Source organism: Aulonocara sp. 'chitande type north' Nkhata Bay, linkage group LG5 (assembly GCF_057382095.1).
Source record: "Aulonocara sp. 'chitande type north' Nkhata Bay isolate Kocher_YH1m ecotype deep benthic linkage group LG5, A_spYH_male_GT1.1, whole genome shotgun sequence".
Taxonomy (NCBI): Eukaryota; Metazoa; Chordata; class Actinopteri; order Cichliformes; family Cichlidae; genus Aulonocara; species Aulonocara sp. 'chitande type north' Nkhata Bay.
This window is the reverse complement of record NC_141348.1, coordinates 22,829,883-22,845,149: the sequence shown is the minus strand read 5'-3', so window position 1 is coordinate 22,845,149 and position 15,267 is coordinate 22,829,883. Positions and strand designations below refer to the sequence as shown.

General features: G+C 39.7%; 2 protein-coding genes across 3 annotated transcripts; both read left to right on the top strand.

Annotated features, from left to right (window-relative positions):
* Positions 1–756: 756 nt before the first annotated feature.
* On the top strand, positions 757–4,351 carry pfdn5 (prefoldin 5). Its single transcript, XM_086292214.1, has 6 exons — positions 757–887; positions 1,124–1,226; positions 1,949–1,980; positions 2,098–2,172; positions 2,286–2,391; positions 4,054–4,351. Exons 1-6 carry the CDS (start codon positions 822–824, stop codon positions 4,134–4,136), a joined length of 465 nt encoding a protein of 154 aa, XP_086148340.1. The 5' UTR covers positions 757–821; the 3' UTR covers positions 4,137–4,351.
* An 894-nt stretch (positions 4,352–5,245) lies between these two features.
* On the top strand, positions 5,246–14,329 carry larp4ab (La ribonucleoprotein 4Ab). 2 transcript variants are annotated; one of them, XM_086292210.1, is made up of 15 exons: positions 5,246–5,870; positions 7,743–7,881; positions 8,982–9,207; positions 9,693–9,829; positions 10,258–10,361; positions 10,649–10,759; positions 11,005–11,058; positions 11,583–11,810; positions 12,033–12,136; positions 12,659–12,820; positions 12,916–12,967; positions 13,089–13,250; positions 13,345–13,463; positions 13,560–13,737; positions 13,883–14,329. In XM_086292210.1, exons 1-15 carry the CDS (start codon positions 5,868–5,870, stop codon positions 14,249–14,251), a joined length of 2,148 nt encoding a protein of 715 aa, XP_086148336.1. In that variant the 5' UTR covers positions 5,246–5,867; the 3' UTR covers positions 14,252–14,329. The 2 variants fall into 2 exon arrangements, with proteins under 2 accessions (XP_086148336.1, XP_086148335.1); XM_086292209.1 differs by lacking the exon at positions 5,246–5,870 and having other exon boundaries at positions 7,737–7,881.
* The last annotated feature ends 938 nt before the right edge of the window (positions 14,330–15,267 follow it).

Sequence of the window (15,267 nt, the reverse complement as noted above, 5' to 3'; positions counted from 1 at the left end):
TACTAAATCCTGATCTCTCCCACTGAAAACTACATCTTCGATTGTCTGTGAAGGTTCTCAGTCAACCAGGTCATCGTAGTCTATGGAGCTTGGGGGGGGGGAGAAAGCATCTGGAGACATTTTATCTTTTATCCAAGAAGCGTCTTTAGTTCATCTTCGACTGCCACCTGCAATTCGGACTGCTGTGTTTTAGTCATTTCAGCTATCTCCAAACTATACATCATAGCATGTCTCACTACCACCTTGTAAACCTTCCCTTTCACACTCGCTGATATCCTTCTGTCACAAATCACCCCGGACACTTGGCTCCACCCTGCCTACACACTCTTCTTCACCTCTCTTGTGCACTGTCCATTGCTTCAGATGGTTGACTGCAGGTATTTAAACTTCTACTTTCACTACCTTTGCACCTCGCTACCTCTCTCATTCACACATATGTATTCTTTCTTTCTTCTATTGACTTTTGTTCCTCTTCTCTCCTGAGTATATCCTCACTTCTTCAGGCTCTTTTCCTTTCTTCCTGCTCTCACTACAGATCGGTGCCATCTGCAAACATCAAAGTCCACAGAAACTCCTCCCTGACCTCATCTGTCAGTGATCACCATTTTAAACAAGAAGGGGCTCAGTTCAGATCCCCAGTGTTATCCCAGCTCAAACTTGAACCCATCTGTCAGCCTCACATACTTCTCCTTGAAGAGGCATAAGGAGCTGGTTCACTTCCTCACTTCTCCGCAGTGGGGCGATGTTTCAGACTAGTGACGGTCCAGCTCCATAACCCGGAAACAGCATCACTAAAGGTCTCTTAGCATCACGCTTCCAACATGGCGGTGAATCTGACAGACCTCTCCCTGCCTCAATTAGAGGGACTGAAAACCCAGCTAGACCAGGTAGTGTGCCTAGTTTATCCGTGTGTGTGTGAGGAATGTGTCCTTATAAAGGGGTCTAATCAGAGCTTTAAGCGTGCTGAGAACGGGCCCGGGTATTCAGCCGGCTAGCACCACTGATGCTAACAGTGCAAACCCATTGTTGTTGATGCTGTCGGCACACCTTATCAAGTCAAGCATAAAACCATTGGTTGGTAACCGTGTGCCACTTGCTTTCTACGCGTTGTGTCTTTTTGCAGGAAGTTGAGTTCTTGACGTCTTCGATAGGTCAGCTCAAAGTTGTCCAGACCAAGTATGTTGAGGCAAAAGATAGCTTGAATGTCCTAAACAAAAACAATAAAGGTGAGTAATAATTTTAACTTCTGACAGCCTACCTCTGGTAGATTGAAAAACATGTTTATCTCAAGACTCAAGAGGCGTGAAACTGACTATATCGGCAATAACTCGTATTATTATATATTAGATGCACCGGTATTCAAATGAAATGCAAGTAGCAGCTACTACCCTGTTTATTTACTTCCCCTTTTAACCAACCAGTTAACTGATAAATGTTATGTAGTGAGAGTGAGGAGCAGGTTGAAGACAGCCTAGGGAGGTTTGAAAGTCAGCACAAGTGTTGAATGAATGCCATGTTGATGTCAGAGTAGAAAGGTCAGACTGCTTTGAGTTGATGGAAGAACAACAGCAACTCAAATAACCACTCTTAATAACTAAGGTCTAAGACATTCATCGGACGTCCTCTATGAAAAATCAACTACACATCCTGGATTATAGTGTACATGACTAAATTTTGTGGCTATTACCCCTTTCGCAGTTTCAACAAAAAAAAAGCAAGAGCAAAACACAGAAGGGCTGAGGCGCTGATCTGAGCTCATATGCACTGTAATGATATAACCAGTCATCACATTAAAAACGACACTTGTTACAACCTTATTAGTTCTTATGACACCCCCCACGACCATTTCTGGCCAAAAACAGAATTCTGCTTTTTCAGTAATGTTTGCTGGAAATCTGTGGCTTAATTTGATTTATTATTACCTCCTCCTTTCTCCTCTCTCATATAGGAAAAGAACTCCTTGTGCCTCTTACCAGTTCTGTATCCTTTTGTTTGCACTGGACAGTAAGTGTTTTGCTGTGTTGTATGATGTGCTTTAAATTACGTCATGGTTATCTTGAGCTATGCATGTTTGTCCTTGACATTCCTGTTACTCAGATGTATGTCCCTGGGACATTAAATGATGTGGAGCACGTTTTAGTGGATGTGGGGACAGGATACTATGTTGAAAAGGTAAAAATAAATAAATAAATTTGCAATTTGAAAAGCCATGAATGGATTATAATGAAACAAAATGTTTAAATGTGTTTGAGTTGTGTTGAGATTTCTCCTTTATGTCTCTGCAGAACGTGGAAGACTCAAAGGCATTCTTTAAGCGCAAAATAGACTTCCTCACAAAGCAGATAGAGAAAATTCAGCCGGCCCTACAGGAAAAACATGCCATGAAACAAGGTAATTTCCTTATCTCGGTGCACCATCATACAATGTGACATTATACTGGTTTTAAGCACTGTATGAGTCAGAATTCTGGCTGGGTTGGAGGGGGATGAAATACTTATTTTATTCAATGACATGCATGTTTCTGGACTTTTTATTTTTTTCTTCAATTAAAATGAAATTATCCTAAAAATTAGACGACAGCAATTATGATTATTTTCACCACATTAATGTCGACTCTTTTTGAATGGATTGAACCTCAGTCTTGAAACTTTACCTTTACCTTTTGATCTCATCGGCAAAGCTTCATGTGTGTATCTTGCAGAGTTGTGATACAGTTGTGGTGACAGATTGTGCCAAATAACAACCAAATTACTCATAGTGCCTTTGCAGTTGTTTCCCGTACAGAAGGTGTCTTCATAAACACATTTTATCATCATTGACAAAAACACAGACTTACAAGGTGAAGATGACATCAGCTGAAAATCCATGTCCACTCATGTGATGAACCACGTTGGATAATAAGTTTGCAATGCAACATAACTCCCCCACATCTTCACTGTGTCTGTGCCAGGCATCGTACTTGTCCTCACTCTGTTTTTTTTTTTTTGTTTTTTTTTTTAGTTCGTTTAGCCTTGGCTTTTTTACAGTACAGTTTTTGTTTTATACACTAAAGAGTAGTAAACTAAATACTTAAGTAGCTTTCAGCATAGCTAGCTAATATGAATTTTGATGAATTAACCTATGAAGATGACATTTGATGACCTCGCCTGTACCCTCAACCTAGTACACTAATGCTGGGTGATTTAACCCATGTGTAAGTTATATAAAACAGCATGTTAGTGTTGTTGGGTTAGTAACGACTTTACACCTTGGCATTTATCAATGAAGATGTGGTTCAACAACCATTAGAACAGTATTCGGGTTTATCCAGGGGTAACTAGGGGCAGAAACCCCCTCACTAACTTTTGATTCAAACACACTCATTTTGTTCTAATAGTCAGGAATTAAATATGACAGAAACCACTCAGAAAAGAGCTTCAAGGGTTATTCTGAGTAAGCTATGAAGGGTAATAGAGCTAAAATACAATAAAAGTCGTTCATCAAATCACCTGAGTGAATAGTTCAAATGTGAAGAAAAGCAATGTTTTCAGCCTCTCCCATCCAACAGGAACAGCATGCTAAATTAAGAAACAGCTCAACTGAAAGTCATTTGTATGCTTATGAACTGCTCAGTCTTTAAATTTGGCACATTTCCTGCCCCCCTACTGTCTGTATTGCAATGGAATTCCTGCACTACGCAGGGGTTAGTCTAAGGAGGGGCCAAATGTCACTTTAGTGACTATTCTTTGGGATTTGGATAATATAAATTATTAATCTAGCAAGGATTTTATGTATATTCTTATTGATTAAACTAGCAATATATAAAGAAACTAAATGTTTTTTCTGGGACAGCAAATGTTTGATCAGTGGACTTATGAACCATGACTGTTTTTTTTTTTTTTAGTTTTTTTTTTTTTTTATGAAGCCATGTGTTGAGTCTTTAACATTAAAGAATAATGGTAATTTCCAGTGTCCATGCCATTACAAAAGATGGGTATGAGTGCATATCGGAAAATGTTAATGTTAATCGATAGCAGCGTTGAATTTATATTATACTTGTCTTCTTTTTTGCAGCTGTAATTGAAGTAATGAACATGAAGATCCAGCAGTTACAACAGAGCCAACAAGCCTCGCAAATGGGGACCACCAAGGCATAATAAGAACAGCTGTTTGAACTCCTTATGAGCAGGAGGATTTTTTTAGTTTGTGTTGAGAAAACATGCTTCAATCTGACGAGCACAAACCTTGTTTCAAATATATTACAAGTAGCCTGTTGTTATTGTAAAGCAGCCATATGCGCTTGGTCAATTTTAAATTAAATTGGGTGTCCAGCATGTTTGATTATTAAAGAGGTCACTGTGGATTCAATGAACATTGAAGTGTTTGTGTTATTGTGTTTATCAGTGAAAGTCAATAAGGACAGCTGTTTTGTTTGTAAGACTGAAGATTGTAAAAAATGCACTACTAGACTCTACTTTGGTACTACTTACAAGACGCTGCACTCCCATGTTTTTATTTATTCTGGTTAATTAAATTCACAGGGGCTGCGCCATCCTTTCTGACTTGTTTAGCTGGGGTTTAGAAGGGGTTGGGTTAGAATGAAGCTTGCAGGGCTTTAAAAGGCAGACAGTGATCATTGTTTCTGTGTTGCAGTGTTTCAGGTGTTAGCAGGGATTTTGATTTATTGCACAGGCTGGGTAATCAGTAATCCACTAATCACATAGCGTTGTGCAAATTGTGTTGCTTTTGAAAGACTGTGGTAAACGAATTCCCTGTAATAAGTTTGACTGAGGTAAATCTCAAAAACAGTGACCTCTACAGGACATTTTGACTGTTTCAGAGTAAACTACAGCTTCTCCCGACGGCCATGTGCTTAGGATCATGAGACTTTGACCCCTTCAGGCTGAAGGTGGGCAGGGCCATACTTAAATTGCAAGGTCACTGTAGAAGGCCACAATTGCCCTTTAAAAAAAAAAAAAAAAAAAGTAATGTGACACCATTAAATAAAATTGGAACTAGCTTATTAAATGTCAAATTAAATGAATCGTTAACTTATTTATACTGATAAATTATTTCACTTTGTAATTAATAGCAGTTTTTTTTAATGATCTAATTTTGTCAGTCCTCCACAGTTCTGATTTAATTTGCAGATTTAATCAGCCAAAAGTGAAATCACGTGTGCGGGTTTTATGAGAGCTGCGTTGATTCAATCGACATGATTTCATCAGTATTGTCGTGCTGGAGCAGCACCGTGTCAAGTTCCACCCACTAATTACTGTTTAGGTGAACTTCGCCCGGTAACCCAGTTTTGTCCGAACTGCATGCTGTCACAGTTCACATTTTAAAAACTCTCCTTGCTTTTACTTTTCCTACTGCGACAACACGAACTTATTGGACTGGCTCTTTCCAAAGCTAATTCAAGGCTGTTTGGCAGTACTCCGTTTCCTGAGGTCACAGATGGTTGCTATGCTGCGTTGCTGTTGCCGTGGAGGCGGAGTGCAGCCTGTCGGGACGGTCGGTTGAAGATAGAGGACGTAACTGTCACATGCTGGAGGAGAGTAGCGAAGTTTATCTGCGGGATGAGGATCTGAATGGAAGAAATTCATGAGTAAAATGGATAGTGCTTGTTAAAAAATATAGCGAAAAAAGTTTTCGGTGTCTTAAAGATAACAGATCTCAAAGTTGTCGTGCGCGCGGACGTGCCTTTGGAACTGGAGCGCGAGCTGTCGTTTAACCGTACTGCCGCAGTTGTTGGAAGAGACCTTAATTAAACGTAGACACCAAGATCAGCAACTTCGACTTACGATATTTAATAGCAAACTTCGCACGACAATTGAACTATCGGTTCCCCGCGACTGACGAGGACCTACGGAGAAGATCAAATCAGCATGGTGAGTTTTGACGAGGCCTTGTTGCTAGCTAACGAGCAGCAACCTGTTTGCTTCCTTTCTCTCGTTTCACACACGCGTGCTGTGTGAAGTTTCTCAGATACTTGTGTGCTTTTTCTTTGATTACACTACACTTTGTCTTTACGTTTCTCATTCACCACAAGCACTTCTCTTGCATTATTTTAACATGTCAAACACATTAGCTTAGTTTAGCAGTACGAAGTGTAGCCGGTGTCGTGTGCGGGTAAGACGAGAGCGAGTTAGCGAAACATGGTGGTGTCACTTGTTACATATGGCAACGTTACGGTAGGACACCAACCAAAGACCCTATTCGGCAAACACGTATTTACGAACTCATTGACTTGGTGTTGCTGCTTTACGAGTAACACTCGGTGTGCGTTTTTAAAGTTGGATTACACGTGTAGTAAATATGGCACGTGATTTGTGTTAAACGTTAGCACCACTGTAGCTGAATAGCCCGTGATAAAGGTCATAGCACTATGCGACGTTCATTGTGAAAATATAAGAACACGTACAGCAGGGGTAATGATGATCGATGACAGCCATTTTAACCAGAGGGAGACTTATTTAAGCGAACTTTAAATGAACACAGTGAATATCACTTCGTGTTTGAAAGCGCTCAGGCATGTCGGTGCCATGTGCTCTTCTCGACCCTCAAAGTACTTCTAGTATTTCACTGTAAACCCAGACCTGCTGCTTTTGTAATACAGTGTTGGAAAGCAGATTGGATTGAAAATAAGATTCTAGTACTGTGTAGCTACTCTAAATATTGCACACTCGAGATTTTACAATGGATGACAGGTCAAACTGCCTTATTCGAGTCATGCTGCCTTGAGGCGGGTCTGCGCCATGTACGGGTGTATGTGAGCGACTGAGAGGCGGAACAATGGTGATAAGCAAGCCAATGAAAATTCAGCTGGGGCTTACGTGCGTATGCGTGTCAATGCTTTAGTAGTACTACTTCAGGGCTCCGGTGAATGTGTGTGAAGAGTCGACACATTTGCAAAGCTGGATTAAAGGATCGCTAATGAACAGAGTTCATCCATTGGATTGGCTCTGATGTATAATGCTAAATTAGCTTTGAATGTCTATTTAGGATCTTGACTGACCTGTCTTGTTGATTGACTTGACATATGGCACACAAATGTTTTTTGACACTTGAGACTCATCATTTAGGGGGTGGGAAAGCGCATCTGTAACCGGAAGGTCGCCGATTCGTTCCCCGGGCTCTCTGTCCTGGTCGTTGTGTCCTTGGGCAAGACACTTTACCCTACCGCCTACTGGTGATGGCCAGAGGGGCCGATGGCGCGATATGGCAGCCTCGCTTCTGTCAGTCTGCCCCAGGGCAGCTGTGGCTACAACTGTAGCTTGCCTCCACCCACCAGTGTGTGAATGCGAGAGTGAATGAATAGTGGCATTGTAAAGCGCTTTGGGTTCCTTGAAAAGCGCTGTATAAATCCAATCTATTATTATTATTATTATTATTATGACTCATTCAATTTGTTTTGTTTTTTTAAACTCCAGTACATATATTAAAAAAATATCAAATCAAAAATATCAATTAAGACCACAGTGCAGTAAGTACAACACTAAAGTAATCTCTTTATTCAGTAATATACATGTTTTTACACTATACAAGGCTGTACACAATCTCTCATTTTTAAAAATTACATTTACTCTTGCTACAATTCGTCCAGTCTTACTTTCACTCCACTTTGAGTGACATATTTGAATACCACTTTCTTATGATTGATGAATGTTTCTCAGAAATTAGTAACCTACCAACTGTATGCAATTATGTGTAATGTTTGAAGGAAAAAGCTATTTATTCTGTCTCTTTTAATGATCATGCAGGTTACCACAAAGGGAGCGGGCCTGAACCCCAATGCCAAAGTGTGGCAGGAGATTCCTGCCCAACAGAGTGAGAGTCCCGAGGAGATGGACAATGCTCCATGGCTCAATACCTGCCCTCCTCCTGCTGAAATGACCGAAGGTATGTTTGCAGGGAAGAAAAAGTTAGTTCCTCTTATATGGTACTACACTAAAACCAAACGTTCTCACTTGTACAGTGTTTTTTTTAAATAAAAAAATAGGGAGTTGCTGTGTGGCAAGTATAGACATGTATAGTAAAATTATAGACATGGTATGAGGAAATGGTTGAGGTTGCTTCTCTTGTCCATGGGAGTGTGCAGTAAATGCAAACATGACAAACCTTGTTTTGTGTATTATAGTATCAACAGTTATGACATAAATGTTGCACAGTGAGGATTGAATGAATTAAGTGTTCAGGTTCACTAAACTGAAAATTGCTGACCAAACAGTAGGACCGGAGTGCAACAAAAGTTGGTTGGTTTTCATGAATGAGATTTGGGGGGGGTTTGTTAGTGTGCTCCTGTATTTATCAGGTTCATATTGTGTAGCAAAGTTTGGTCTTGCAGTTTTGTGTTGAAGGCCAATGAAGTTTTGCTTTGTTTTTATTCCCCACCCCCCTGGAAGACCCATGAAGGTTGAGTTCTGTATTGTCCTTGACACTTCTCAAGCAGACAAACAGTCATTTCCTTTAATAAGCCCTTTGGCAAGTCTGAAACACTGGCCCATCTAATTTCATCACTTAGATTGTGCAAGTGGTACACTCTGTCATTTTAAGAAGACAGATATTGTGTCACTGATGCTTTGACTCATTTATACATATTGATTACTGTACCGATTGTCATCACCCATTTTTCTGTAGCCTTTTCTGCTAAAGTCTTATAATCAGATGTTTGAATTTCACTGGCAGTTGATCCACAATTTGGAGTTCACGTATTCACATGTCATTTTACATGCATGTAGTTGAACTAATTGGAAATCTCTTGGATTAGAGTTTGCTTAGCTCTCATTTTGATGTTAAGGGCCCGCAGGGTTATAGTTTATAGCCCGTTATAGTTTCAGTGTAGTCCTCAAAAGATATATCTCCATAGGATGAAACCTTGCACTTGTAATATTTGAAATAATGAAACATTTTTAGTGAGATTGCACAAAGGTGCACTCAGTCCTGTTGTGTACTACTTTATTGAATGTGACACTTATCACTTGGCTACTGTTTTCTCTTAGATTACTCAGATGTTCCCTCTTCAGGAGGTAAAGGATACTACAGTGAAAACGTGGACAGCATTGCTGAGTATACCCCTGTGAATGACATCAGTCCGTCTGACCAGGGGTATTTAGGCTTTGACCCACAGTGCGAATCCGCCATAGATAATTCATCTGAGGTGCAGGCGATGTCCGAAGAGAGTTTGAGACAGTCTTTAAAGGAACGTCTCGAGTTCTTCTTTTCTAGGTGAGTTGTGTATAATGTTTTGTTGCCTTAATGGGACAGCAGTAATTACTGAATTTACTTTGTTTCATAACTGTAAGAAGCCATTTAACTTTTAATTGGAGTATATTCTTATATTGAGTCATTGGTGTCTGAAGTTTCTAATTTGGCTTAACTGCGGTTTTCATCTTGATTCAGCTGCACAAACAATAATTCAGGCCGATAGTGATTTAATGTTCTGAAATGTCTTTAGTATTTGCGAACTCTGTGCTTATTGAACAAAACTTATTTTAATTTAAATTATTTTATAGTGACATGTTAAATTGGACAATGTCTAACACAAAAGTGCTTAATAAATGGCTTTCCTACACTAATGTAAATGATTTAACATCAACCCCACCACCAACCACCATCATCATTTTGGTTGTTAAAAGGTTGATGTTTGTGTTTTACTATTACTGCAAAGAAAAAGCTGTAACTCAGAGAGACCAATGTTTTGGGTATTGCAGAGAGAATCTTTCAAAGGACCTCTACTTGATATCCCAGATGGATGGTGATCAGTTTGTTCCCATTTGGACACTTGCTTGTATGGAGAACATTAAAGCTCTTACCACTGACATGGACCTCATTCTGGATGTACTGCGAGGTACAAGTGCTTCTGTTTGTCGTTGTTTCACATAGACAGGCTGATACTTTTAAAAGTTTTGAACTCTAATAGTTCTTAAACTGCTACCTGCTCCAGCTTGATCAAATATAGAAGATTTAATGTAAGACTTTTTATTTATTAGGTAAATGCAATTACCTAGTTTACTACTTAAAGTGCCCATTGTTACTTTTTAAAAAGTAATGCATTACATACTTGAAAGAATTCATTACATTCCTTTTGTTTTACTCTTAGTGTGTGGTTAATTTACCACATAAATAAGATTATTCACAGTGTCTACCAACTTTAAACTGGCTACAGTGGAGCAAAGGTCTTTCATAGCTATTACATAAATGGGATATGTCAGTTGTCTTCAGCTGCACTGTGAAGATTTAGGAAAATAATTTTTAAAATTTTTTTTTTTTAATAAGCCTCCCCCATGGTGCAAGTTGATGAAACTGGGAAGAAGGTTCGACCAAACCACAGTCGCTGCATCATTATTCTAAGAGAAGTGCCGGAGACAACCCCAGTTGAGGTAAAGACGACTCCTACATGCTAATAAAATATTGCTCTGTAACCCCATACTGTCTGACTGAATAGTAAAATCTACAAACGAGGGCTGGAAACTGATTGTGCTTGCATAAATTGTGATAACTATTGTCAAGTCAGCTTTAGATGATTAAAATATTGTGTGGTAGTGTGTATGCTGTAGCTGAGTGATAGCTCTTTTTCTTTTCGGTCAGACTTTGCATGCTGACTTGTGGAGAGTGATGGAATGGTCTGTTTTAGGTCAAAATGTTTCATGTTGTGTTCCTCTCACAGGAAGTAGAGGCTCTTTTTAAGAGTGAACACTGCCCGAAACTGTTAAGTGTTGAGTTTGCGCACAACAGCAACTGGTACATAACTTTTCAGTCAGACATGGATGCACTACAGGTACGTCCCCTTATGAATTACCACAAGCTACTTTTACTTATTTTTAAACTGGTTGTACAATTTTAGGTTTACACAACCAGTTAAATATTCTATTATTACCTGGCATATTTAACTTAAAATTGCTAAATCTCACTACCAAGCAGGTGCAGTACTTTCTGATCTTTTCATGTTTCACTAAGGTTCTGCATTAAAGGAAAGAGCATTTCTACCACATTTTCTTTACTGTTTTCTTTTCTTGCCCTCAGGCTTACAGATACCTAAGAGAGGAAGTTAAAATGTTCCAAGGGAAACCAATCATGGTGAGTCAGTCAGTGCTTGTTATAGATGTATGGAGCTTGCTACGCTTTGTTTTTCACTTGATAAGCAAGAATGGGGATTTTTTTTTTTTTTTTTTTTTTTTTTAATAGGGCTTTTAAAAAAAGTTTTTCTATCAGTGATATTTTTGCTGGACTTTGTTATGACATCGTGTGCCCTGCTCTTTTATCTGATGGAGCAAATAACACTGATTTGTTGATGGTCCTGTTTAAGCCCCAGTGATGATCAGTATCGCGCTTGGAAGGACCCATATGGACTGTGGCTGGCTGGGTGGAACCTTTCACTGGCTTTCTTAAAATCTGTCTGTTTCTATGCTGTTCCTCTCTCCCTTATTTTTCTTTTATACTCCTTCCCCTCCTCCCCCTCAACACCTTTCTTTCCTCCTAGTCGGTGCAGTTTTTATGGCCTAATGACCGTGAGATTATGAGATCTGAGGGGACTAAGGACAGAGCTATATGGGTCCTGTGGAAATGTTATATCGATATTGATTCACTCATTTTCCCTGCAGGCCCGCATTAAGGCCATTAATACATTCTTTGGCAAGAATGGCTTCTGTAGCATCCAGGATTCAGGTGTGTACAGTCAACATGCTCCACTGCAGGCCCCATATGACTCAAGTGCTCCAGTGTACATGCAGTCGATGTACAGCCCTCAGCAGCAATACCCTGTTTATCCTATTGTGTCTCCCTCCTGGAATCCTCAGCCATCAAACATGCCTTATTTCGAAACACCGCTGGTGAGAACCTTAATATACTATTCAGAATGTCCCATAAAGCTGCTATGTTATTTATTTTAATGTTTTTAATGCTGTTCAAATTAATGGCAGTCTCCATTGTAGCTAATATTTATAACCTCTGTAAACTCAAAGTTAATATTAGAAGTATCAGAGGGTTTTTTTTGTTTTTGTTTTTTTTTTTAGTTACATTTGTAATGATTTTTCCTGTTTGGTGATATGCAGGCACCTTTCCCCAACAGTGGATATATGAATGGTTACAGCAGTTCCGGGAACTACAAAGCTAACTCAAGCTCCGTCAACACACATGCTGCTATGACCAGGAACCGGTATGTACAGTTATGATACAAACTTTTAGTTTATTAGATCAGTGCAGACTTGAAGTTACCATCAGATAAGATAAGATAAAACTTTATTAATCCCTCGGGTGGGCTCCTCTGGGAAATTCGGTTTCCAAAAGCACAGCACCGACCATCAGGTGCTGGCAGTGTTTGTTGTAAGCTTTAATTTAGGTAATTAAGGACTTTGAACTTGGTAAAATACTTTCTGCGGATGGTAATGCTAGCATTAACTTAAATGGAACGCAGTTTGGTACCAGTCCTTCCGGAGTCCATTATTTTGCTTCAGGACTGAAACTTTGTTCTTTAAAAAAAAAAGGAGAAAAAAAAAAAGAGTACTGTCAGTTTCCTCTGTTATTGTCATTTGCGAACCAATAAAGATGAGCTTTCTTGCATTGGTCTTGTGTTCACTCGTTTTATTAAAAAAAAAAGTGTACAATCCTGTCAAACTATGCTTTTGTGGTAGCGCTTGATTTCTGTAGTAAAACTTGTAATTTTTTTGTGTGCACCTAGAAATCATTTAAGAGGTCATCCCAGGCCTGGAGATGTGCACTCTTCTTTTGCTCCAAGGAACCGGTTGGATGGTGTGTCTGGTCCACAGGTCCTGCAAACACAACAGCTGATCTCTCTGGCCTCCTTCAACCTTAAAGATGTGAGCGGGTCTGGACGGGGCAGGTGAGTTGGTGTTATCCTACACTTACCCCTGTTAACACTAAAACGGTTTCCAATCTGATGTGGCAGTCTAATGGTATGTTTGTTTGTTTTTATAGAAGAGGCCCCAATAGAAGCACAAGGAGAAAAAGGGAAGATGAGCAGGCAACGGTCAGTCGGTTTCCTCTTTTCGTGCTCTTCATTTAAGAAGTTGACTGCCTGGACTGTGTCCTACAGTGTCTTGGTGTGCTGCTTTTTAATATATTGAATTTTATTTCTTCATTCAATGTAGAAGCCCGTCCCTGTACCGGAGGCCAAGGCATCGCATCCAAAGTTTGACCTGGCAGCCTCCAATTTTCCACCTCTGCCAGGATCTGTGGTCAGTATGCAGGAGGAAAGTGTCCCTGAGATGCGCCTTTCTGATATTGTGCGTGGCCTGAAGGTGACAAACAAGGTGAATATGTTGCCTCTCCTGGTGCTTTCTATCCTTAAGACTCTTTACAAAATGAGGTAAAATATAAATGCACAAATTTTAATTGTCATTACAGTCTGTCGGCAAAGATGTTCCCACAAACATCGCAGAAGGTCCTGTAAACAAACCTGATCCTGTAATTCCACCTAAACCTGCTGTTGTGTCCACACAAACAACCACTCCACCAGTCTCAAGGTAACCTTTGCTTCAGGCTAATATATCAGTGAATAACAAAGGTATTGAGTCTTCAACAATTCACTTATCCCTTTTTTTTTTTTTGTATACATTTAGTGATTCTCTTGTCGTAAAGGAAGAGGATAAAACTGAAGCTCCTGTAACAAAGGAAAATGTCTCCTCATCCGCACAAACTCACACACAATCACCTTCAGAACATGCTCCCTCCACCTGCAGCCAGGCTCTTTCTACCGAAACATCTTCATTGCTTCCCACATCTCCAACATCAGAACCGGTAAGGACTTATTTTGTGCTGCTTATCACATTATATTGTCTTGTAACATCAGCTTACAACTCTCCAAACTCAGCGTGTTTTGTCATCTTGTTGTTGTTGTTTTTTTGTTTTGTTTTTAAACTGTGGTTCCCTGTTCTTTCACCAGGGTCTAAAAAAGCTCAGTTATGCAGAGGTGTGCCAGAAGCTGGCCAAAGAACCGCTGCCAGCACAATTGCCCTCTCCCTCCACTCCCACCTCTTCAGACAGCCAACCCCTGCAAGAGCTCAAGGTAAACAGGGTGGAGGAGCCTCGTCCCAATGGCCGACAAACTGCAGAGAAACGTGGAGATAAACGGCCTCCTCGGCAACCACTGCGCTCCTTCAGAGGGGGAAGTGGCCAAGCCAGAGTCCGAGAGCCAGGGCAGAAGATTCGGGAACATCAGAAGGGCCTGAACACTGGGAAACGATTTTCACCACAGCGGGCAGCCAGACGCAGTGGCAAAGAACAGAATATCCCTCCAAGTTCACCAAAGTAACCAAAGGGTGGGGGAAAATGAACTGAAAACAGAAAAGAATATATGTACATATGTAATATATAAAGACAGATGCCTATATTTCATTTCATGAGTTTGTCACATCTCTTTAGATTACTGCAGGCCTGAAATTATTTGAAAAATTATAAATAGATTTTCCTTTTCGGAAAAATGTCGTCATGGATGGAATCGCAGGGTTCGCGGTGATGAAGCATACTTTGCTGAAAGTAGTGTCATGATATGATATGAGGATGTCCCTGTACATTTGTTGAATTTGTGGCATCTACATCTGTGGTTTAGAAAATATGAGACCTTGTGTCTCTTTTTAAACATGTAATTAACAAGTAATCTGAAAAACTAGTATCTATTGTCAGTTATCCATGGACTTGACATGTTCAGCTTCAGAGTGGGTTGAACTTTTGAAAGGTAAGAGTAGCAATATTTGTAGAAATGTTTGTAGACACTTGTTCTACGACTAGTGAATCTTGTCTTGAACTTATAATACTTGTTGGGTTTTGTGTTTTGCAATAATTTTCCTTTGTGGCACAAATATTGGATCAATACCGCTAACATTGGAATAAGTGGAGCAGATCTGCTTATGTCATTTTTACTAGACTTTACAAACCTTTTTCTTTTTCATAAATTATAAATATCTAATTATTCTATCAGTGCTAATGGTTGGTGGATGTAGGCAGGAAAGTGTTTGACCAGATCTTGGTGATGTTGGCATCTGCTTTGTAAAGTACAAGTAAAAAGGGTTTGTTTTGTTTTGTTTTTTTAGCTAACTTTGGTTTCTATTTCACAAAACCAGTGTACACTGGGATTAGGTAAATAATCCAGTTAACTAGGTCATTGTAGTAATTTGGTGTTTGTGGTTCCTTCATAGTTTCAGATTGTTGAAGTGGAACAGTCATGCTGACTCAAGTCTTCGTCAGTGAACCCTCTTTACTACTAAAATATTATGAATGGCCTGAGGGACAGGGAGCAGAAATTTTCCCCTCAATGTTGAATGTTTTCAC